The following is a 24,173-nucleotide window of genomic DNA, read 5'->3' as shown; positions in this document are numbered from 1 at the left end:
AAGAAACTACCACAGATGTGTCTTACGTGACCAGAAGAAGCCTGCAATTTTCCTTCTCTGTTACTCTAGCTTCCAGGATCATGTTATGCCTAAGGCTGTGTCAACAGCCAAGCTTATATGTAAGAATGCAGCTGACTGTTTTAAATTGTCTTTAGTCTGAAGTTAATGGAAAAACTATGCTGCCTTCTATGATGCACCCAGACTCCCCAGGTGGCAGAAAGGAAATTTCGTTTCTAAATTAGGAACTGTGGCACATTAATAGATCTGTAAGCGAGTGAACTGTAACTGCATGGCTGTCCGAGACACGCAACATCCTTCAGTACCTACGAGGGACCCAACAGGGTCCACTACTGTATTGATGCTTGAAGCAGAACCAGGCAGCTGTTTCTGGGAGCCAATCACCATTGTAAATCCCCACAGTAATTTAAAAAGCAATCTTCACTGCCATTTTAATTTGCCACAAAGCCCTGCACCAATGCTATGTGCAATGTAGAACTGCCATTCAAGTTCAGTGTGGAACTGCCATTCAAGTTCAGTGTGGAACTGCCATTCAAGTTCATAATCTTGCATCTAACTCCCACTAGATATAAACAGGCATGTCAGCCTCCCTCCCATGATTTTACGCCACATTAAGGCTTTCAAGGAGCAGGTAATATTAATATAGCACACAGACTTGATGCCTTTTGAAGGTGTTTTAATCGTAATGAATTAACCCAAAATTTAACTTGCAACAATCCATATCCCATATACCCTATTTAAATGAAACAAGCTCACCAAGATTTTGTCTTTTTAAGTCAGCGACTGCAGTTTTCATGCTGCTAGGAGCACTCCTAGCTGCTTTGAAATAAGTGAAAATCAGGAAATACATTTCGTAAATAACTCAACAGGGAGCTGTGAAGATGTGGGTGGAGCATCATTTCCAATTTGGTCCTCAGATGGCTTCTCCCATCTCCAGTGACAGCCAGGTGCTCCAGTTCAGAATGCCAAGCACTAGGACTCTATCACTTTCTTTTGCAGTCACAAATATGACCATTACCTTGCTAGAATATGTGCGGGAAGTGTTTAAGCCCAACTGATTTGAGTAGCAACACCACCAGAGTTCTTTTGTCAAAATTATGAAGAATGTGTTAATATTTGAGGTTAGTGAAAACTAGCAGCTGTTAGCATTACAATTGGATGCCTCAAGCAACTACTCCTAACAATTATCTATTACAGTATCTAAGATGGCGGCAGCTACTATATATTGCATTAAACTAGAGTTTAGTCCCAACAGCAAAGTTGCAGTAACTAGGGAGCCATGCAATTTCATTTGCCTAGTGCCTCCAGCAGTGCCTGGATAAGGAGATAAAAATTCTTAAAGGACATCACTAGATGGCCTTAAAAGAGGTTTCTCAACATATTTGACTCACCTCTGACATAGATGAATCATTTTTTCTTGTCACAAGGGGCTTAATCTTGGGAGATTTCTGGTCTGTGACCATAATAAATCCATTCATTCAATCTTGGGAGTATTCCTTCTCTATTCAGCACTAAAATACAGCAAGTTAAAAAAAAAGAAGTATCCTGCTAACAACTGTCCACTGCAGACTGCATTCAGCATGGAAAGAGTATCCTCCTGTTTGTAACAGGAGACTGCTTTTCATGTTGTTGGTAAAATCCACTGTGCCACTCCACCCCTACATATGAGCTGACTGGGTTCCACAAATTATCCTTTTGGCTTGCTAGCCAAATCTCAATTTTTCCTTGATTCCTACAAAGTATCTATTCTAGAGGAAAAGGAGTTGTTATCTTGTTTCACTTGTGCTGGAGACATGGATAGGCCAGAAGAAATGTCTGCTTTTTTCATATTCAAACCACAGGCACATGCAAGCAACTCCAAAATTTATTGGGATTCTTCTTGGCAGAAGGCAAGAGACACTTACATAGGTTTCCCATATCCAATGCCAAGTGTATCCCACACAACTATAAACAAGCTTATACTATTATCTTTATATTACCAATATATTAACACCAAAAACAAATACACTAAGTCATGCTTTTATTTAACAGATTTTAATATTGCAGGTAGTTCATGTGTGCTTATGATGTGTCTTTCCTGGCAATCTGATTAAGTATGGTATTCAAAGTGTGCACCTAACAGAAGCTGATCTAATTAAATATCTAGTGTTATGGTACTGATTTATTGATACTAGAAGGCCACAAAGAATTAGTTGACTAGTTTCAATTAGAATGTAGCATATAAAAGAATGTAACCAGTTTATGTAATGCAGTTTACCGTAGAAGCCACAGGAAGCAGAATTGTTCCATGCAAGTTCCAGGAATTTCTTAGGGACTAGTCTGGGAAACTCAAAAGCCTTTTTCTCAAGGCCTATCTATCTGCCCTTCACACAAATTCCTTAATCTACTTACACTGCCCTCTAGGATTTCATATTTTCAAAGATTTGCAACCTACTAGTATCTCCTTCCCAGTCAGGTTTCCAGCCCTGATTCTTCCTTCCCCCAGGATGACATTTTAATCCCATTCTCACAAAAACTGTGATATTGTTGAAACTTTGTTTTGTGATCATTTGGAATGTTTGCCACCAGAATCTCAACCTCCATTTGGAGGCTTCAGCGTTGTAAAGTGCAGTACAGATGAAGTAAAGTGCAGATGGTCGTTTATTCAGTCAATATTCATCCAGTCACATGGTTTATGGTCTTCTTGCTCTTGAATGTATTGAATCAATGATTATTCAAGCATGAAGGGAACCAAGGAAAATAGCACTGGAAGCTCTGGTGAGTGAACCAACTTATAGGTTCCTGCTTGTGTAACATGACTGTTTACCTGCAATCACATATCCTCCCCAAATCCCCCCCACCCCCGGTGTTGGAAGAACCTCAGTACAGACTCATGGGGTACTGGTGGGGGAAGAGTTCCATTGCTCAAGTGTATATCCCTAGTTCTGCACTGGATAAAAGCCTCCATATTCACAACAAGGACATTTCTCTGAATTAGTGAATTTGAGATCTTCTCAGATTTTGCCATTTAAACTTTACTACCTTGTTCCCTCTAACAAAAACAATTAACTGTTCTGGAAACCTATCTACAAAGAAAATGTAATTTGACCAATGTCAAGAGAAACAGGCAACCTAATTACTGCTGTAGGCAGTCAAGTAACCATTTTTCAGCCAGAGAGTATCTCCTAGCTACTCAGTAGGAGCCCACAATAGCAATTTTAGTTTATTGCAACTTTATGATGCATATCCAAACCAACTGCTGCCATGTGCCTAGGGCAAGAGAAAGCAAACATCACTTGATGGTACAATTTCTTCTAAAAGTAGAATAAGCTGTTTGTATACTATTGCCATTTTGTGCAGAACGATGCACTTCTCTGTGGACTTAAAATTGCCTTGACAATGAGATATTGACAGCTACCTTGAAGAGTACATGTGCACCTCTCATTATACCCCAAACTCCCTTAAATTTCAATACCAGTTTGAGAATGTGACTTCTTCCCCCCTTGTATGTTTACACCAGTTGTTTTGGACACAGTTGGGAGGGGGAATGCACAATTCACATCCATCATAGGTACTTGCACAGATGAGCATCGCCAAACCCAGATGCAAGCTTGCCAGGGAAAGGAAACATTTGTACTGCACAAAGAATAAAAAGGGGATCAGGAAGCCACCAGAGGTAATCATTTTTTAACCAATAAATTTACCAGGAGGATTTAATGTGCAACTCTTTTGGGCTGATACTCTGCAGTACCTCGTGCTCCCCTCACACAAGTTTCAGAACCTCTATGGTACTGGGAGCTTACACACTAAAAGTACTGAGCTGGATGTTTACTACATGGCATAGTGCAGGTACTTCTAACTCTGCAATTTGACATGCTTTAACTACATATATCCCTTCCTTCACATTTTTCAGCAAGGCTTCTGATACCTGGGTTACATGTGATATGACCCATGTGCAAAGGTTCAAAGTAGTACATAAAAGTGACTCATGTGGAGTCTTGAGTGTTTTCATAGGGTTTAGTTCAGAATTGCCCCCTCCAAGCCTGTCTCCCCAAAAACGAAACCTACTTCAACAGCTCATTCTGCTGTGAGTTTTTTTGTTTTTTTACAAATGCTTTATCCACATAGGTTGACAAGGCACAATGGAACTCTGCAAGACAAGTCTTTAATGAAGCATGCATTTCCCCTTTTTGAAGCCGTTTAAGATAGAATATTAAACATTAACAATCTTTGGATGTCCATGTAATTTTCCTTAAAAGGCTAGATAATGAAATTAAACCAAATGTTTTCAAGTAGTATGGATTTAATCTAAAATTCACAAGACCAATTATTTTCTGGGCACAAGACCAATGGATAAACGTTGCATGCAACATTTGTTTTAATGCAGAGCATTTAAAGCTTTGTCGGCATTACAAAGCTTAATTTTTATGCTTAACTTGAATCCCTGCATAGCAAGTTCACTTTTGGTATACAAGTTTGAGTGCTTAATTACTAAAATGAATGCTCACTGGAGTGCAGCATGCTAAGCCAATCATTATTGTAACTTGTTGTGAATGTGTTGTAGTAAGTAGCCATGTATTACCATAGATGATGACTGAGACAATTGCCTCTAGGTATTTGAAGAGGTATTTTAAAAGGAACTATGTGTGGTCTGTTACTTACATATGAACGTTCTCTGAATAGCTCTTTATCCAAACATTAACACAGTGAAATTTGATTATGGCTTCAAATTGTTCACAATAACAGATTTGAATTAAACTGTACACAAGTCCATCTGAATGTTATATTTGCACGAAAGTATGTCAAAATACGAAAGTTAAATACTTAGAACGATTTGTAACCAAAATTTTAATCCAAAGATCTCAAAGAGTTTACAGTGACATGACAACTTATGCACAATAAGAAAATTTCGCATCTACAATGTACCCTTATGCACCCAAATCCTTTAAGCTAATCATCTGTTCTTTTGGTCTGCTCTATAATGAACAGATTAGGCAGTTCACATTTCAGCAGTAAGTACTGATCCACACAAAGATACAAAACTTAATCTACACTTTTACATGGTAGAAGGTAGTTCTGACTAAACTGTTATAAATCAGAACTTGTAAAACAGTATCAAAAACATATAGCTCCTACAAGGCTTTCATAACCCTTCTGCTTACTATCGGTTTTATCCTGTCCATTAACCCTGCTCTCACCCTGCATAGATTGCCTATTTGTAATTGTAGCAAATGCTCAGGATTAAAAGGTCATGTGTGTTGTGTACTTCCTTTCAAGTTTAGATCCTGCAGAGATTCCAGAACACAGTATTTATATGAAGAACATTTGCCACTTGCATGGCTTTTGAGGTTTTATTTGGTAAGTCTATGCAAGGTTATTAGCTAAACACTAATGCAAATCAAAATTATGCTTAAGGGTACACTGTAAAGCAACAAGTTATTACACTTCATATGACCTGCTCAGAACCATATACAGATTCACAACTGTTACATTTGTCACCTGTTACAAGAGACAAGAAAAACAAAATTTGACAGCTAAAACATTTTAAAAATGCACCAAGCTTATGAAGTCTTAAAAGAAAACAATGTTCTGTACATACTCCTTTCACATACTCCTTTCTTCAGATCTAATATGACTTCCTGTACACTGCTGTTCCTGAAGTTCTATTTCCTGTCATTTGACCTGGAACGGCTAGATAGAATATACATTGAGATTCTCAGTCAAACAATGGAAGTAGTTCAGTATCGTTATTTAAACATACACCTGAAATTTCAACTAGACAAATGCACCTATTATAAGGCTTTTAATTAGTGCACTAGTGAAAATGACATTTCTCTAGTAAATACGCTACAGAATTAAACTCTGTATTCAGACATTAAGGTTATGGAAGTGTTCTTACCTACGAGATCTGGAAAATGAACGGGAAGGCTTATGATTTCTCTCCCTTGACAGTGATCTCTCTCTCCTTCTATCTCTAGAAAGGGACCTATAAAAGGAATAATCAGGATTTCAAGAGAATATATTTTTCATGCAATTCTTGAAAAACAGCTGAATAACCCTTTTCTTGTAGCTTAAATTCATATTTTTAAATATGTTGCAAATTAATGGCTGTAACATACTAACGTATGTGCACAGGTTTTACTTTCTATTTAAGTAATACATGGTATCAATGCATTAACTAGTACAGTGCTTGTAAACATGCTTGAAAATCTTAATTTATGAGGCACTTTTTAAAATATGTAATTCATCATTGATACTGGATTCAAAACAAAAGGTATTTTAGTTTATCACAGCATTTGATGGCAGAAAAAAACCACTTTTAAATTGTTTAAAGCTGAATTCAGATTAGATTATACTTTAATAAACACATTTGGCGTGCATTTTACACAGCATACTGACAACTGTGCTGGCCAAGTACACTTTCAAAGGAGTCAGACATTTATGGCACTTCAAGTGTATAATTTAAAATATCCTTTGGGCTATAAAATGTCACACCTGTGCCATCTGTTTAAGGGGGTGGGGAGTCCCTTATTCTATAAGCACTATCTAGACCAGGGGTCAGCAAACTTTTTCAGCAGCGGGCCAGTCCACTTTCCCTCAGGCTTTGGGGAGTGGACGGGTGGACTATATTTTGAAAAAAATAAAAAATGAATGAATTCCTATGCCCCACAAATAACCCTGAGGTGCACTTTAAATAAAAGGACACATTCTACTCATGTAAAAACATGCAAATTCCTGGACCGTCCGTGGGCCGGATCTGGCCCCTGGGTCTAGTTTGCCTACCCATTATCTAGACAACCCAAATGCAGCACCAATAGTTTACCTGCTGCGGCTACGGGAGAAGCTTCTCCTTCGTGGAGATCTACAATCAAAAATAGAAAAGTGAGTATTTTCATCAATTCAACATTAGTGGGGCGAGGCAATTCCCAACTTGTCAAGTCACTGTTGGGCCCAGTGAATGTGCCAAATAACATGGCACTCATCGTCCAGCAAAATGGAAAGATTCAGGCATTAAAAACTCGTGTGATCAGCACGCTTCCAACCATGAGTTTGCTTTAACTAACACCAAGTCATAAGCAAACCTGTCCAATGCAGCACTTCCATCTCAACTAAATCCACTGCCTAGAACACTATACTAATGTCCCACAAGTAGTCCCAAAATTGGTATAAACCAGTATTTTGGAACCCATGCAAGGTAAAAGTCCGCAACAGGACACAAGGTACCAAGTGAAAGACTAACGCACACCATGACAAAGCCATTAAACACCATTAGAACTGCATATTTGTGAATGTAAAAATTTAAAATGTCATAGTGTGTTTAGTCTAAAGAACCTTAGTTTGCCCAGTTTATCCCAAAAGTAATTGTTTTAAGTTCCGAAAACTGTTAGTAAAACAGTTTAAAGGTGAAAGGAGTTGGCAGATTTTTGCAAGAAAGAACTAAGTTAGCAATTAAATGTAGTTTGCCATCTCGCATGCAAATATACTGCAGTTTAGTTTCTTATATTAAGTTTCCTTAACACCCTTAAAAGTTTTATTCAAGCAACATATGTATGTTACCACGAAATTATGCACAGCCAGCCTTTGATTGAGAAAAAGTAATTACTTATAAGCCGCTTACTCCTTATTTTTACCAGCAGTAAACTGTATAAGCAGGAAAAACTTACTAGTTTTTGGTTTCAACAAGCTAGAAATGGTGAGGTGAGGCTGCCGGACTGACTGCCAAGAAGAATTTGCTGAAAAGGTTTTGCCAGATGTTGCGTTGTATTTAGTTGGTTGGCGAAGGGGGTGTTGTGGATTTTTCCTGCTTTTTTGTTAGCCGAAGGCTGCTGCTGTAGTTGTTGTGAAGACATTTGGTAAATAAACAGCTGAGCTGATTGGCCGGGAATGTGTGGGCGGTCGAGGTGGCTGCTGCCGATTTGGTTAAGGTTGGAGAGAAGGCTGAGAGAAAACAGCATGCTCGGGAACCAAAGGGCGGTGCAACCTGACGACTGGCCATGCCTGGGTCATGTGAAACGACACCAGCCAAGCTGAATGGGGCGCGCTGGTCACATGACGCTGAAAGGGCTAGTTGACTGGCTAATGCAGACTCAGAGGGTGGTGAGAAGAGACATGATGGTGACTCTGTAACGGGTTCATTTTTATTAATAGATGGACCAAAAAAAGCATAAAAAAATGAAAAACAAGCCATCAGTACAACCATCTATTAGCTAACAAATACTCCTATTGTGTTCTACAGTGAAAGGGAACAGATTTCACTCTCATATCTTGTATGGACTTCATTTACCTGAAACAGGCTAAAATCAGCCCTTGCAGAAATAAAGACCTTAACTATGACTAATAAACACCCAACCAATCTGTCAGGGTCAGAGAATGCATTACTTGTAAAAACCTGCTTTATTTTGAAATTTATTCCTGCATAACTGAAAAGTTGGTCATATTTCAACAGATTTACTATTGTCAGATTTAGCTAAGCAACTGTTCATTGCTTCAGCATTTTTAAAACAGTTGCCTGCCTGGCATCATTGTGCTAAAGAGGAAAAATCTCAAGTGGGTGAAAAAGCCAAGCTGTTGTATGCAATGTTTACAACAATGGTGTAAAGAAAAGCAAAAAAAACCAAGTTGGAGTACTGGGAAGAAAAAGAAAGTGACTAGAAGATGAACAGACTTCAGAAGGAAAGATGATAATCCGTGTTATAGGGCACTATCAACTGGTATAGACACCTAAGGATAAAAGTCAGTGTTCAACACAATGTATCCCTCTAACACACATTCAATGCTTTAAAATTCTGTGTCTGGGTAGGTATAGACAAGCATATATATTTTTTTAAAAAGTCTATTATGCCAAATGGTAATACTGCCAAACATTACTATACAAGTTCTTTGCTCCCAAATACCTGCGGCGAGGTGGAGGACTTCTCCTACGATAGTCATCTCGAGGACGTCTACCCCACGAGGGAGGTGGACCACGGTTCCGACTACGTTTTTCACCATTGGAGAGTTCCACCCTGACACGACATCCACAAAGTGTTCTAAGAGAAAAAGGGAAGGTTTGTTAGTTCTAACAGCCTAATAAAACTAAGCCAGACACTTCAACTAGTGCCCCTGTATTTCCCTAGTTATTTAAACTTCAACACAAAACCATACCAAGTCAGTCTAATTTTGTTTTGTTTAACTGAAAATTAGACTGGGGACCAGTATTTCACTCCTAAGAAGCAGCCAGCACTTAAAATTGTTTTGAGCATATAGAACGCATATTCAGCTTCAGCTATTATAGATGTCAAAATAAAAATGTTTTTAAATCAACACGAGTGAAATTCAGCTACAGTCTGAGCCATTAAGAGCCTGCAACGGTAAGCATATTTCCATTTTAAAAAAATATTACATGTTTGAAACAGGGCACTCCGAATCGCAAGAGCTCACAACCAGTGTTTCCAAAACTTGGTAGCTGTGCAAAATCTAGAAGCTCAGGAATAATATGCAACATGTTTAAACTGTACTCAAAATAAACTCTTCTAACACAAGCAAAGGATTACATTTCACACAAATTTAACAGACTGTTAGTAAGAACTACTTCCCAGCCCCACTAGCCCCCACAGAAAATCAGTTCTATTTCTTTTGGATCTCCCAATACAGAAGCCAGGCTATTTGTGACCAATTTTCTTTTCAATCAAAGCAGCATATTACATTAATAGATCAGAGTATACACACAAGCTCAACCCAAATGTAAGTGAATTTTTACCTCCCATCTAGTTCTCTGACTGCATCAGCAGCATCACGTGGGTCTTCAAATTCAACGAAAGCAAAACCAGGGGGATTCCTAGCAACCCACACACTACGTAGTGGTCCATAGTAGCCAAAAGCTCGCTCCAATTCAGTTTTGTTGCCATTGTTCCCAAGGTTACCTACATAAACCTTGCAGTCCAGTGGACACGAATCACGATGCATCTCTGGAAGACATGCAAGGAAAAACTGGTTTGCCTTCTGTTCATATTTATTAGTTAGGGAACCTTTTGGGTTATAAGGTATTTGAAACAGGCTCATGATTTTGAAAATACAGTGCAGGTGATTTGACTTACAACGCATAACTATTCATACATTTAAGTCCATCTTATAATCTACTTTAGAAATATAATCCATTGTTCCAAAGTATTATTCATCTTATATTTAAGACCCATACTCCGGGCCCTTAAAACACACAAGCGAAGTCAAAATTAAGAGACCTCGATATAAGAAAGGAGTTGCCGATCCTTTCCCCCATTTGAGGGCATCCAGGGGTTGACAACTGGTCTTGGAAGGGCATGTTGTGTTCAGATCCCCAATGCAGGTCTCCCTCAAGGCAGCCTGTGGTGATCTGAGGTGGGCCTCAGGCTCCTAGCTCACGAGGAGACGAAAAGGGCTTCTTACGCCTTGGGTAACTGGCGCGCCTACTACTGAGCGGCTTCCCGCCCATCGCGGCGGCCTCTGGCCCTCACAATTCTCCCTCGGTTCGACTCGAGCTTGCGCATATAATACCCACCACGCCGCCCCTCACGCTCAAGCAGTCCGCCTCCCCTTTCATCTCCTGCCTGGGACCAACATCCCGGCGGGAGACCTGACGTTACTTCAACCACACAAAATGGCGGCGGCTCTTTGTCCGCTGCCGCAACCGCGAGGCCTTCCATCCCGACCAAGCCCCTCCCTCACCGGCTGCCGGGCCAGGAGTGTGACCGACTCTCGCGAGTAACCGCTACACGGTTTTATGATTATTAATTTTCGGTCGGCTCCGCAGTCTCCCTCGCTTCTCGCCCCTCAGCCACCGAGCTCGATCGCTGCGTCGCCCGTTTTCCCGCCAAGACTCGATTCCGCCGCCTCTCCCACTTCGTCGCACTGGACAAAATGGCGGAAGGCGCCTACACACCCCGAGTTTATATATGTCCTGCCCATCTAGCACGTGACCAGGATTCTCACCAATTGCACGTCGCTTCTCCGGTGATCGACGGTTCCTTGCGCCCTACCCCCTTTCTCAGAGAGACGGCTCCGCCTCAAGGAGCAGATCCTTCCTGACGCTTCTTGTTCGCTTAATAGTGCCTGCTCCTATTGCCCAGTAGGCCGGGCCACTGTCACCGTGGCAACCAGAGAATAGGTGGGACGGGGAGGGGGGAGAGAATGGGCGGGGCGGGGCCGACAGTGCCTCACGGAGGCTCAGGGCTTATGGTGGAAACGTGTGGGGCGGGACGTGTCCCAGTATTTACTAAAGGCCGGTGGGGTTTCGCTCAACTGCTCCATTTCCACTTCGACGCAACCGCTTTTCAAATTTCCCGGATGAGCTCTTTCTCTTTGTATTAAAGGGCGCCCCTATTTTAGACGCGCGGCATCTCTCGCTTCAGCTTTAACCTGAACCCGCACTGGATTGTGGAGGGAACCCACCTCGCCATTAATCCTTAAAAGGGAATTTAAGGCGGGCTCAGTTCTGATTCTTTTCTCCTAACGATTTACAAAGTGGGGCTTGTTTCCGAAGAGCTATGTTTTCCCTTTGCATAGGTGTTGTCCATAGGTTGCCCATAGGTTGCATAGGTGTTTTTCGTGCTGTACGAAAAAAGCTATACTTTTGCCAACTGTGCTGTGACTTTGTTCCTGGAGGGGTTGCTAGATAGGAACCCCGTTCCCGCACCTGATCTGGCTTCAGCTGGCCTCAGAATAGGAAGGACGAGGAATCGGATGCTGTCGGAGCGAGTGGTACCTCCATTCTGTGTTCGGTTAGGTGGGATGCAGGCCCTAAAGGCAAGTGTGGGATGGCTATTGCCCCTGCTGTGACAGATGAGGCAGTCCGTTGGCTGGCAAGTTGTGCGGAGAGGTGATGAGGGCAAAGTGTTTTGGGATGCTACCTGCCAACTCCTAGGGGCTGAGGTCCCTTTGGCCCTCCCAAGAGAATATTTCGGGGGGCACCACCCCACAGAAAGTTGATGGGCATTGCCCTTCAAATAGTGTGGGTGTGCCCATCATGTGATTATGTGAGGAAGGGCTTACCTAGGTCCCCAAATATTTTATTCAAGTTGGCTCCCCTGTAATCTAACAGTTTTTGGCCAGGTATGCAAGAGTGAGGCCATTTTCCCTCAGTGGGGTTCAAAATCCCACCACCTGCTTCGCAACTCTGATTCCTGTGTAGGGCACCACTATGGGATAGTCCTAGCAGTGTGTGATAGTGTGTAGCTGTGGGTCCCCTTTTCGTGTGTCGTCCAAATCCCCCTCAGTTGCTTGGCAAAAAAAAAAGTATTCCCTGAGCATCTTAAACAGGGTCCTTTCTGCAGGCTTATTGCCATGTGGTAAAAGAAATATCCTATTTCCATGTGAGTGTTCTGTTGTGTGACCTCTTCTTCCTCCTCTTTGGGACTTATACAGTATTTCTAAAAGTACACTTTTGTGAATCCTTACATTTGGTAGATTGCATTGTAGTATGCGTGACCCTGTCGGTCTGCCATCTAGTGGCAAACAAAGAAACCTGTTTGCTTTTCTGGAGCTAAAAGCCTGTCTGTTTCCCCACAGTTTTCTATCTGAATAATCCATAGCTCCTCTGCTATTTTGTCACCCACACAGGAGTGCTTTCTGTTGTAGAGTAGTCTGAAATTATTCTAGGTTAAAACCCCAGAAGGCCACAAGGCCTATAAAGATATCAGACATATGGAGGCAACTAGTTTTGTGTTTTGCATGAGTGCTATGTAAAAAGCTGGACATGTCACGTGCTCTTAATATAGTTTTATGAGTTAGGTGGGGTAGGTTGTATGCCTGAGCTTCCTTCTAATTCCTGGAGGCAGCATTGATTCAATTTCTGGAATAGGCAGGTTAGGTTCCTGGTGAGGTAATGACTCTCTAAGTATGGGCCATTAGGTAACAAAGGAAGTGGTTCTGTGCCAGATAACATACTATGTGGGTCCCCCACTCCCTTTGTTAGAAAGACAAAAGCAAGAATTGAGAGTTGAGTGATGTAAGCTAGAAGCTGGAAGACAGAACTATGCCTGTTTTCTGTCTCAGCCACAGGTTGTTGTTTTGTTGTTGTTTAGTCGTTTAGTCGTGTCCGACTCTTCATGACCCCATGGACCAGAGCACGCCAGGTTGTATATATGTATATAAACCATTGATCCTAAAGACACCATAGTCTCTGCTGTTCCTCATTCCAAGGAAACTGAAACTTGGGTACACACCTGGTCATTGAAATGTACATCAAATGCAAAACATTTGGCAGAGAAAGGGAGGCATTTTATTTATTTAAAAGAAACGCATCAACAATTTAGAGAAATATACATACCATTTCAAAAATAACAAAACACTGATTACATAAAAGCTCATACCTAGAAAGCTTATACTTAGTTGGTCTTTAAGGTGCTACTGGAACATCTTTCAATATATATTTTTTAATCTTTCATCATTGTTATTTATTACGACAGACCAACATGGCTACATTACCTGAATCACTGATTACTTATGTTGTATCAAACCATAATATCTTGCTACAAGTTCCCTTACATTGCCAGAGGCCAAAGCTCATGTTCTTTGGTAACTATTTAATAAAGTTGATGTGCATAGCATAGAAATTGTCTAATTATTTTGATATGCCGACACATAATGGGCCAGTTTCTCGTTCAAAGCCACACAAGTTCCAGAGCTGCTGCTGCCAGTCCAACTTAAAGTTTGCTTTCAAAATCCTTCACAGCTTTTCTGTGGTGGATTTAGCCACAGTTAATATAATCACATCTTTATGGAGTCTTCAAAGATAAAAATGGAGGGCAGGTTTAGGATTTAGCATGGATTTTTTGTCCTGCAATATGCTCCACTTCTTTAGACACTTTTATCCAATCCTGGGATACTCTTGAACTCAGTACTGGAAGCCAGCTTGTAACCATCTGGTAACTATTGTTCAGTGAAGGCCAGCACAGTTTGAAGCTTCCATAACTTCTACTTCAGGAGTTAAAATTGCTGCTGGACACAACACCCATTCTCTAAAAGTAGAGCTGCTGAGATATTTACTATAATGCAACTTCCCAAGGGTAGTGGAATTGAGTAGCCATGGCAGCACACTTTGTCTATGATAGAATGCTTTAAGTTGTCATTCAATGAGCATCTTTCAATTTCTCTGGCTGACATTCACTTGCTCAGACAAATGGAATCATAGTTCTTATGATAATGGTAGTTGCCCCACAATTACATAAAGGTGCTTATAAAGATCAGATGTTTTAGACTTGGCTATGGCTAGTGCTTATTAGCCTGGAAACACGTAACTAGAAAGCTCTGCTGTGGCAGACACATCATTTACGTTAACTTTTTGGGTGTCCTGGAAACTAAAAGGAGATCACAAGAGTTTAGCAACCAATTTAGCAACCTCTATGTAAATCTTTAATTGGTTACAAGTTTTGACCTTTTCAATAAATGGCTCTTACGCCAGGAACAGAGTTGTTACAAAGCTAGAAGCCTGTAGTGATTAGTTGATGAACACAATGGCTCAAAATAAACAATTCTAGCCCCAGATGGTACAAGGCAGAACCAGTTAGATCTGTACATTGGTATTTGGCTACTACTTTTTATGTTATTAACATCATGGAAACAATCCTACATTTAACTGCAGCTGCAATGAGGCACAAACAGCTATACCAATATGACTGCATAGAAAATATATATGACATTCAATGGTGTCCATATGCTATCAAAATGGGCTTTCGCCCATGCATTCCAGTCCTCTCACCCTCACCTTTCAGCTCCTGCAAACTCCCAGAATCTGTGTTGGACACTTTGGGAATCATTGAGTAGATGGGCAGTGGGCAGGCACAGAGGAAATCCTGTTGTGCAGGAAAGGTCCAGGTTGTGAGGTACTGGCTCTGTTCAGGCTTGCTTAGCTGCTGGTATTATATTATTTGCTCTGCATTTCTATTGTCTTATTTTATTTGTTCCGTAATTCTTGAAAGGTGCATTGGAAATCCAAATCTGAGAGGCAATACTGCAAGTGGCTGCTGGTGATGTCCACTCTCTGCTGACTCTGGCCTAAATGGAAGTGAACTTGCACCAGCCGCAAGTGGCTGCGCCATGCATATGCTGTTGCCTTCACCACTGGACTATAGAGGGGGGAAGCAGCCAGCAAAGGAGGGACAGGCCTCAGATGCACCCAGAGAAACTCACCTTTACCACAGAGAAGAGACTGACATGGGTCTAAAAGCTTCAGGAACACGAACTTGCTCTGAAAGGGTACTGTACTGGGAAAAGAAGCAGACTCATTTACCTGACAGTGGAGTGGAGGTTGGGGCAAGGGGACAGGAACCAAGGGAAATAGAGCTGTGATTTATTTATCTATGAAGAGAACCCTGTGATGGGAGGAATGAGGGGTTTGGGGAGCTCTGAAGGTGCTGCTCTGAGCCTAAAATCCACTAGACCAGGCATCCCCAAACTCGGCCCTCCATATGTTTTTGGGACTACAACTCCCATCATTCCTAGCTAACAGGACCAGTGGTCAGGGATGATAGGTACTGTAGTCCCAAAACATCTGGAGGGCCAAGTTTGGGGATGCCTGCACTAGACAACCAACTATAAAGAAGGAAAACTAAATAAACAATAGATGAAGGCAGCAGAATTCTTTTTCTGTGCAAGGCTGAGAGGCACATATGTAAGATCAGTTCTGATGTTCAGAGTAGAAGGTTGCTGCCTTATATCAAAGCTCAAAGAAGAGCAGGCTTGCCGAGATAGGACCGCTGGGAAAGTATTTAGGTGAGCCCTCACAGCCCTGCATCTTCTGACTCTAGCTATGCCCCATATGCACACATTACTCATCTGTGGATGGGCAGTGACATCTGCTTATGCAGCATCTGAGGAAAGTATTGCACGTATAATAGCAAAGCCCCATCCAGTTACGCCAGAGAGATATTATGGGTAGGTTTGCAAGTTACTGTTGGTGACACTGGGTGGATGCAGGAAAATTCACTGGGAGCATCCTGAATATTTGTTTGCCATTGAGGCTGCCATAGTTCAACCAAGACTGATAAAAATCAACCCAAAATTTGGGGTGGGCTGTGTGAAGTATGTCTTTAATTTCTACTGAGCAAGAAGTTTTATTTATGCTTCTCCATTTTTACTTGGATATATTAATATCCCATGAAGTGGGCTGAGCCCTGGCACTGAAGGCATATTGTGACCATGCACCATTGTAAATCCTGGTCCAATTCAAAATCTGACAATAACATGTCAAGAAGAGAAAGATTTCTCCTTGCCTTGTTCATATGCTCAGTTCTCCACTTCTCCAGCTGCCTTCTAGAAAAATCAAGCCGATTCTTACCTTAAACATGTGGTGCTGATCCAGAAATTATATCAAAAGTTATCTAGCAAGAAATGGCTGGAATAAGTCCCCCAGTGATAAAATGTCTCACATTCTTCAGCCTTGCTATTGATCCCAATCTCCATAGCATGGTTTTATGATCCTATGAAAATGACAGGATGAGAGATATTTCAAAAACAGGAGGTCCCAGTGTCTTAATCACTAGCCAAATAGTAAACTTTATTGTCCAAGGTTGATTGTCTCTGGGAGAAGCACATCTTTCATTTATACAAGGAGGAAAAGATCTTAGTCATAGAATATGATGCGCAGCTCATCCCTATTGTTAAGTGCAGCTACAGAACTATAAAAGAAGCTAGGAAGGCGCACACTGTCATTGCAGGAGGAGGCTCACTAGAGATCTGCTAGCAACAAGTAAGACTCCACAAATCAACTTTACCATACTCCAATACAAGGAGAAATAGTAAGTACTCTGCATTACACTGCTATTTTTAAACTGTTGGGCTTTAAACTCTATATACACTTACCTGGATATACGTAAGCCCCATTGAACTTATTTCTGAGTAGACATGTATAGGGTTGCACTGTTAAATATTTTCTTTCAACTAATATTTAATTAAGATATTGTCGGTTATATGTAGCTATACAAATATATCTCAAATATATTATTGACAAAATCTGTCAATAAGTGATTACATTCCTGGAAAAATTGAACCAATGGCTTATGCCATTCAGGATGTATTTTGTGTATTCACAAATTTCTAGAAAACCAGTTCTGGTTCAGATCAGAATATTTGTTTTGTTCCCTCCAAAAGCAAACAATTTTATATACATATTATGCTATTGATTTTCATTGGCTATACTAACCTGAGTGAAGATTGCAGTAATATATTTATGACAGGAATATTTGGAATATATATTTAAAAGATGGTTTTCTACTGTTTCAAATTAAAACCTTTTATGTCCTAATATACAAATAAAATACACTATGGAATTATTTGGCTTTTGTTGTCACAGTAAATATGAAAAGGCAAAGAATAATATTTTTTAAAAAATTATATATTTCAGGCCAATACTTCCTATCTGCCACTATGGTTTAATTTTACTATCCATTATTTAAGTGGAATATGTTATAGCTGCAAGTTGAATTTCAATGTCCATCTTATTTCATCTTGTTTAATAGTTTACAAGACAGAAGATGCTTTTGTCCCAAAGATATCTACAGATGGTAACATTTTTGTCCATTTTTTTTCTTGTTTGGTTTGCAACATGTGAAGAAACAAAAACGTAAGAATATTTTTTAGTTAAATTTTTGATAAGCTTTATTTTACTATGATGGGTTTTGGGGTGTTTTTTTTACTGTGTTGACCTTTGGGTGCAAAATGATAACATTGCAGTAATGCTTTACAATATAATGTATTTTTCTGAAGGAGATCACTGTGCAAACATATGTTTAGCATCGTTTGTAATTTTTAAAATTATTTTTCTTTAAAATGTGATAAATTTGGAAGGTGCTTTTAAAAACAAGATTATCCTGTACTGAAAGTCACAAGATAGCTAAGGGAAAGGGCAAATTCTTCTTGTTGTTAGAAATTTCCAAGATGGTTCCAAAAACCATAAAGTTATCTTCTGTTCATTCCTAGATAGCGATGATAAGGGCGAGAGAGCTACCTCTTTTAACACGTCAAAGCACAAATCCATAGCAAAATAAGAAACAATGAAGACAGCTACATGTGTTATTCACATGTCTGTGCTGTTCACATATATTAGCCTGGTTTAGACATAATGGGAAACCCGTTGCTCACCACATGAGCCCACACGAACCTCAGGCTCACATGGTCTGCTGGTCATAAGGTTAGTACCTCTTGCTACAATCTCTCCAGCCTGGGCATAAAGAGGAACTGCGGCTTGTTTAAAAATGGAAGCTTCCAATCTCCTTGTGGCCACAGGAGATGCACAGAAACCGGAGACTCATACAGGCTCTTTCATGGAGTAGGAAATCATGGTTTCCCATTATGTCTGAAACAGGCCAAAGTATGTGGTAGTCTTGACATGAAAATGGTTGCAGGGAGCAGGAAATATGACTCCCCCCCTTTTTTTTTTACCTCCCTGCACTCCAACAGTCCTGGCACTTTTCTCCTAGCCCAGTTTATGGAGCAGGAAGTACACCAGAACTTTATTACAAAGATGGAGCACACACACAAATACAGTGCTACCTCTGGTTATGAACTCAATTCGTTCCACAGGTCCGTTCTTAAACTGAAACTGTTCTTAACCTGAGGTAACACTTTAGCTAATGGGGCCTCCCGCTGCCACCAGCGTGCAATTTCTTTTCTCATCCTGAGGTAAAGTTCTTAACCTGAGGTACTACTTCTGGGTTAGTGGAGGCTGTAACCTGAAGTGTTTGTAACCCGAGGTGTTTGTAACCCAAGGTACCACTGTAATAAAGAAATGTGACTGCCATTATGTCTAACATAGGACACAGGAACATATTTATAATGAATCAGACCACTGGTCCATCCAGCGAAGCCCTAACCTCTCTCCAAGGTTTCAGGCAGGAGAGAGGTGAGGCAGTGGAGAGGTCGGCGTGGTTCAAATGCACTGGCAGAGCCAATCCGATGCATTTGGTGGTGTGTTTGCACCGCACTGACCTTTATGCCACTCTACCCCTCAAACACAGATGTTGGGAGGTCAGGCGCCATCCCCATCCATGCTGTCCACAACTGGATAGGAGTCTTTCCCAAGTATGGCCCTCAGTGGGCTCTCTTTGCTCAATGGTACTATAATGAACAGACAGGTTTTGTGAATAATAGCTAGCTATGCCACCTTCATTTTACACTGCAAAAAAGTCACTGGATAGAAACTATAATACAAGAACCTGAAACAGCCATGTGAACAGTGACAATGTTAATATGCTTGTACAGTACTCTGTCTTTTCATATATTAGGTCAAAGTTAGTTGTGCATCTGTCAGTGGCTAATCTTTACTGAATTTTAGGTTTCCCAGTTTGAAACAAAACTCAAAGTTCAACACTGAAAACTCATATAATATTTGCTAGAGGGTAGCCATGAAAAGATTTCTTAGCAAGAGATAGGGAAATAAGAAACATCTGTACAAATTCAGACATGGAAAAAATCAATTCCATTGAATTCAGTGGAACATATTCCAAAACAAGCATGCATAGAACTGTAGCCTTACAGTCCAATCCTATATACGCCTACTTAGAAGTAAGCCCTACTGAGTTCAATGGAACTTATTCTGAGGTAGTGTTTATCGGATTCCAGCCTTAAAGAATTACAAATAAAGGCAGATGAGGAGCTGTGGAACAATGACTTGCATGGCTTTGGGGACTGTCAACTTTGCATTGATCAGTCCAATTCTACAAAGAAAATAATGAATACAGATGTCAAATGTCTGAAGTGGTCAGCACTGGTTCAGACCCCAGGAATACCATACACTACTTTTGCAAGCAGTTAGATGGCACCAGATAGTTCAACAAGGTTGGACACAATCCCTTAGTGATCTTGGTTTCCTCATCTTTAACTAATATACTTGAAATGTTTTCTTGCTTTGTTGTGAATGTGTTTCTGCTTCTCAAGCACAGCACTGGCTTTTTCACATTTCAGTAAGAGAGGAGTGGCAGAATTCCAGTTCTTGCATAACAAAGGAAATCTCCGTGAAGAGTTAAACCGACTGATTTGGCTCCACCAAGCCATGGGAGGAGTGCACACAGCCGTGGGCAGGGACATCCCACAGGCACACATTGTGTGGACCTCCCCAAAGAACCAAGACCTCTCCGATCTTTCTGACGGAACTGGCAGAGAAGAGTCTCTAGAAATGATGAAGCAACTGCTGCTGGGATTGCAGGAGAAGGAAGAGCCTGTTGCTGTCCTTAGGAAAACAAATGTGTTGCAGTATTTAAAGAATGTAAAGGGTAATCAGGACCGGCAACACCTTTCTGACATATTTCAAGGTGGAGATCAAGATGGCAAAAGTAATCTCAGCACCCAGACATAGATTTCCTGACCGAACCTATTGCAGTCCATCTGCTACTTGAGATATATACACTGAGGGAGATCAAAAGAAAAGTTGATTAACAAAGAAAATGTGCGTTTCTGCCATTTACTACTCCTTCGCATTGTTGAAAGGCCAGAACGTTTCCCCCTTATTCCGATTATTAAACAGGAATTTGCAGGGCTTAAAATTTTCCCTTCTAGATAGCACAAATATTTTATAACTGTTAGCAATATTGCCAGGGGCTATATATTATTATTGCTACTTCACTCCTTTGCATTTGTTGAACAATATTATTGAGGTATTTGTGTATTTGTGCATGCAGGTTCTGCTGGGGTATGTGGAAAGTATTTACTCTTTGTCCCTTATGCTCCTTTCCTGCTTCCACCACCCATATAATTACTTGAGGTCTTTTGTGCCTGTTTTCTACTGTTCCCCTTTAGCAATGAGGGTTTAAGTTATAATAAAGCACATGGCTGAGAAAACACCTAGGCTGGAAAGCAAATTCAAATGCTCTATAATACATTTTTTCATGTAAAAATGCATATTTCTAAATATGCACCCCTGGTTCTTTGAGCATACTAATATGGTCTCCTTACTGCAGAAAGAATACGTCTTACAGTAAGATTGGAATCTTAGGCAAACAAGAATAAGACCCACTGAACACCACGGGACTTACTTTTGAGTAAACATGCATTGGTTCAGGCTGCAGCAATTCTGACCTACTCAAGGTTTGCAAAATGAATCAAGTCATCCAGAATAATGCCTCAGCCTATCCCCCACATCTAGCTGATTAGAACACTTAGTAGAAAAGCCCAAATATACATATTTTCAAATGAAGATGTGGAATTGGAAGCAACCATTGCAAGATACCTCTGGAAGAAGTATGCTGAGGGTTCCCACTTTCCAGAGGGATGAAAAGGTTTTGTCAGAAGAGTTCCAAAGTCTATTGGGCTCAGTCAGGAGGGCATCAGACTCTTAATCTCAGGGTCGTAGGTTCAAGCCCCACATTGGGCAAAATATTCCTGCATTGCAGGGGGTTAGACTAGATGACCCTCATGGTCTCTTTCAACTCTACAATTCAATGATAGATAAGAGGTGCAGATTGCGTACCTTAAACCTAAAACACTGTGATGTGTGAGAACTAAATGTTGATTGTTCTGTTAGGCCCCACACAAGTGTTGGTAATGTAATTGGCATTAAAAGCGGGTTAAACAAAGCTCCCTGGTAAGTCTCTAAACAGCCCTACATCCAGGTTTCTCCTAATCCTAGAAAAGTGGGCAATTATAGGGTCAACTTTCAGAGACAGTGCTGTTAATTTACTCTACCTGAATACAACATAGAAACCATATTACACAGATGGTGAATGTAACAATTTAAAATGGGCTCATACTGATGCACAACATGAAGTTCTGTTGTACACCACTGACATTCAGTGTATAATCAATGTTTGGCCATGAGCAGATCGCAGACTGGTTAGATTTTGGTTGTCCAGGCACCAGATACTAAACCACCTTGCAGATTTTGTTTTGGGGGACTCTGCCTGAGCGTCTTATTACTTAATGTGGGACAAGTTTGTTTTTTCTTGCTTGCTTGTTTTTTTCTTTTGCAAATACATTTTTATTTTATATCTCAACTTCCCCCTGGAAAATCTCTGAAGGCTATCATAAGTAGAGGCTGGGTCTGGCCTTCGCATACCATTTTTGTCATGAGCAAGGAGACTGGTTTCCTAGTTTCTAATGCCATATTTCAGATCTAAACTAGTTTGGGGAAACATACAAAATTCTGAATGCAGAATTCTAAATACAATTATTAGCAAATAAGTCCCATTGAATATTCCCAAGCCAACAAGTGCAGGGCTGAGATGTTATACAAAGCCACCTTTGTGCATTCCAAAGGAGTAATAAATGGCAAGAACACATTTTGTCCTTCATATTTAATAATAATATGTTAAACAATATGTACAAATGCTAAAATACATATGTAGTATTGCTATAGCTTTGTTATTCGGGTCACCGAAAATATTCAAGGTCTCAGTTACTTTAAATATAATGCTTAAGCTGTCTTAAAATAATCTTTTGATAATGATACAATGTTGATAGATCATATTTTACAGTGATCCATTTTAAACAAACTGTCCATCCTCAGTGTTATGGAACGCATTAAGATACATGTTTTTTGCATGAAATTTATCAAAATGTTGTACATCATTAATGCTAGAAATCTAAATAAAATAAAGCAAGATTATATTTTGCTAATAGCTATGCATTTTTGAATAAAATGGAAAAGATATTAAATGCCATTAAAATGGGGAAAAAAACACTGGATAGCTATGTTGGCAACAACAGGGACTTCCACAGCTATGTACAATTTGCTGTCACTGTTCATCTGAGTTATAATATTATCCTGTAAGTGGATTTAAAAGTAGAAATGGAATTTTCATGAGAGGCTATATACATATTAGCAGCTTAAAACACAGCAAATTTGTTCTCCCCACTCCCCTTCAAGTAACATTTACATCCGAGAAGGGGCAGGGGTGTCTTCACTCTATGTATGTGACCGTACCCGTTTGGTTTTCCCATGCCTGCAGCTTCCCGCAACTTCTATTCTTGAAGCTGTCAACTGTGCATGTGCAACGGGCAGTCTCAAATATACACACCTCAGCTTAACCACAAAGCAATGGTTGCTTATTTCAAAATTTCGTCTTTAGGGCATCAACTTTCTCAATTCATGGATATTAACGAGTAGGGACCAGAGGTTCTTCATAGGGTTAGTAGACACAGAGTACGGCTTATGGTACATATCCAGTCTTCTATTAGTTGCATAAATCCATCCATTGTCTAGAGTCCTTCCCTCAAGTGTCTGTCTCAGAAGATCATCAGTACAAAGAGAGAGCTGAAGTAAAATACTGCCCTTTGATCTTCTGGAAATGGTTTTAAAGAACTTCATATTTTTTAAAAATTCAACAGAGGTGGCCAGGCTAGCCTCTTGCAGGAAAAACAAGTCCTTTGGCACTTTACGTACAGATTTATTTTGGCATAGGTGTCTGAGAAAGTGGGCTCTAGTCCAAAAAGGTGTATGCCAAATAAACCTGGCATATGGCGTTTTTACAGTGCCACAATACAAGCAATAAAAGCAAACGTTTTTGGTGTGATCTGATAAAACTAGTGAGCATTACTATTTCCCTATTTGTGCAGTTCCAATGTCTGGAAAAGCAGGGAAAAGCCAAATGGAAGAACTGTACAATGATCAGGAACAAGGCGGGTTCCTATCTCTTGAAAAGACAGCATAAGAACTCGGATCTTTTGAAATTAATACAATCTTTATGTGGATTTGGGGTTGTGGAAAAACACCCTGAGGAACCAACGAACCTTCCTGACTTGCTTTCCACATATGAAAGCGTCGATTCATCCCTAACTGGGAGCTCTGTGGGTGGAGTGTCCTAAAAACAGAGATTTTTTTCTTCTGAATAAACGTGCGTAAGCCCAGGCTCGATGGTGACCGTCCAAAACACCCGCGCAGTGCGATCCTAAGCGCGGAAGCCACCATACTTCCCAGCAAAGCCGCTAAAACCCCGCAACCCTCCCCTTCACCTCCCCTAACTTGGGGAGCAAACGCCCGTCGTGCCGCGTTTACTTCCGCGTAAGCCAGCGGAGGGCGAGGCGGAGGAGGAGGCCGCCGCCTTGCGCCGCCCGGGAAACAGTTGCCGACTTCCTCATACGCCGAAGGAGCGGCGCGCAGCAGCCACGAACTTCCCAGCCCGCTCGCCGAGGCGCTAGAGCGGCATCCGGCGCATGCGCAGCGCCGGAGGCTAGGCAAAAGTGCGGCGGCGCCCCGCCTCCTGGGGCTGCGGGCGGGGAACGGGCCATCAGGC

At 40.9% G+C, this 24,173-nt stretch overlaps 2 protein-coding genes and 1 long non-coding RNA gene across 11 annotated transcripts; 1 reads left to right on the top strand and 2 right to left on the bottom strand.

Annotated features, from left to right (window-relative positions):
- Positions 1 to 4,825: 4,825 nt before the first annotated feature.
- SRSF3 (serine and arginine rich splicing factor 3) lies at positions 4,826 to 10,859 on the bottom strand. Its single transcript, XM_081914598.1, has 6 exons — positions 10,681 to 10,859; positions 9,737 to 9,944; positions 8,892 to 9,026; positions 6,821 to 6,859; positions 5,897 to 5,983; positions 4,826 to 5,688 (listed from the first exon to the last, which is right to left on the bottom strand). Exons 2-6 carry the CDS (start codon positions 9,940 to 9,942, stop codon positions 5,661 to 5,663), a joined length of 495 nt encoding a protein of 164 aa, XP_081770724.1. The 5' UTR covers positions 9,943 to 9,944; positions 10,681 to 10,859; the 3' UTR covers positions 4,826 to 5,660.
- A 67-nt stretch (positions 10,860 to 10,926) lies between these two features.
- LOC309371704 (parathyroid hormone 4-like) lies at positions 10,927 to 21,131 on the top strand. 9 transcript variants are annotated; one of them, XM_081914606.1, is made up of 4 exons: positions 10,927 to 11,119; positions 14,931 to 16,748; positions 17,469 to 17,572; positions 19,912 to 21,131. In XM_081914606.1, the coding sequence occupies exons 3-4, from the start codon at positions 17,484 to 17,486 to the stop codon at positions 20,300 to 20,302; spliced, it is 480 nt and encodes a 159-aa protein (XP_081770732.1). In that variant the 5' UTR covers positions 10,927 to 11,119; positions 14,931 to 16,748; positions 17,469 to 17,483; the 3' UTR covers positions 20,303 to 21,131. The 9 variants fall into 9 exon arrangements, with proteins under 9 accessions (XP_081770732.1, XP_081770727.1, XP_081770726.1 ...); XM_081914601.1 differs by having other exon boundaries at positions 14,724 to 16,748; XM_081914600.1 differs by lacking the exon at positions 10,927 to 11,119 and adding an exon at positions 11,566 to 11,757 and having other exon boundaries at positions 14,724 to 16,748.
- Positions 21,132 to 22,811: 1,680 nt separating this feature from the next.
- LOC309371705 lies at positions 22,812 to 24,084 on the bottom strand. The gene is made up of 2 exons (XR_014169259.1): positions 23,851 to 24,084; positions 22,812 to 23,165 (listed from the first exon to the last, which is right to left on the bottom strand). It is a non-coding gene; the product is annotated as an uncharacterized lncRNA (long non-coding RNA).
- Between the last annotated feature and the right edge of the window lie 89 nt (positions 24,085 to 24,173).

Source organism: Podarcis melisellensis, assembly GCF_964234715.1.
Source record: "Podarcis melisellensis genome assembly, chromosome: 6".
NCBI classification, from domain to species: Eukaryota; Metazoa; Chordata; class Lepidosauria; order Squamata; family Lacertidae; genus Podarcis; species Podarcis melisellensis.
This window is presented reverse-complemented; position numbering and strand designations above follow the sequence as displayed.

Excerpts from the sequence above, each read along its gene's own strand:
- LOC309371704 (XM_081914606.1), top strand. The coding sequence starts at position 17,484 with ATGCTTTTGTCCCAAAGATATCTACAGATGGTAACATTTTTGTCCATT. Across the intron at positions 17,573-19,911 it reads ACATGTGAAGAAACAAAAAC|TAAGAGAGGAGTGGCAGAAT; the intron begins GTAAGAATATTT and ends TTCACATTTCAG.
- SRSF3 (XM_081914598.1), bottom strand. The coding sequence starts at position 9,942 with ATGCATCGTGATTCGTGTCCACTGGACTGCAAGGTTTATGTAGGTAAC. Across the intron at positions 5,984-6,820 it reads TTCTCCCGTAGCCGCAGCAG|GTCCCTTTCTAGAGATAGAA; the intron begins GTAAACTATTGG and ends TTCCTTTTATAG. Across the intron at positions 5,689-5,896 it reads TCATTTTCCAGATCTCGTAG|CCGTTCCAGGTCAAATGACA; the intron begins GTAAGAACACTT and ends TATTCTATCTAG.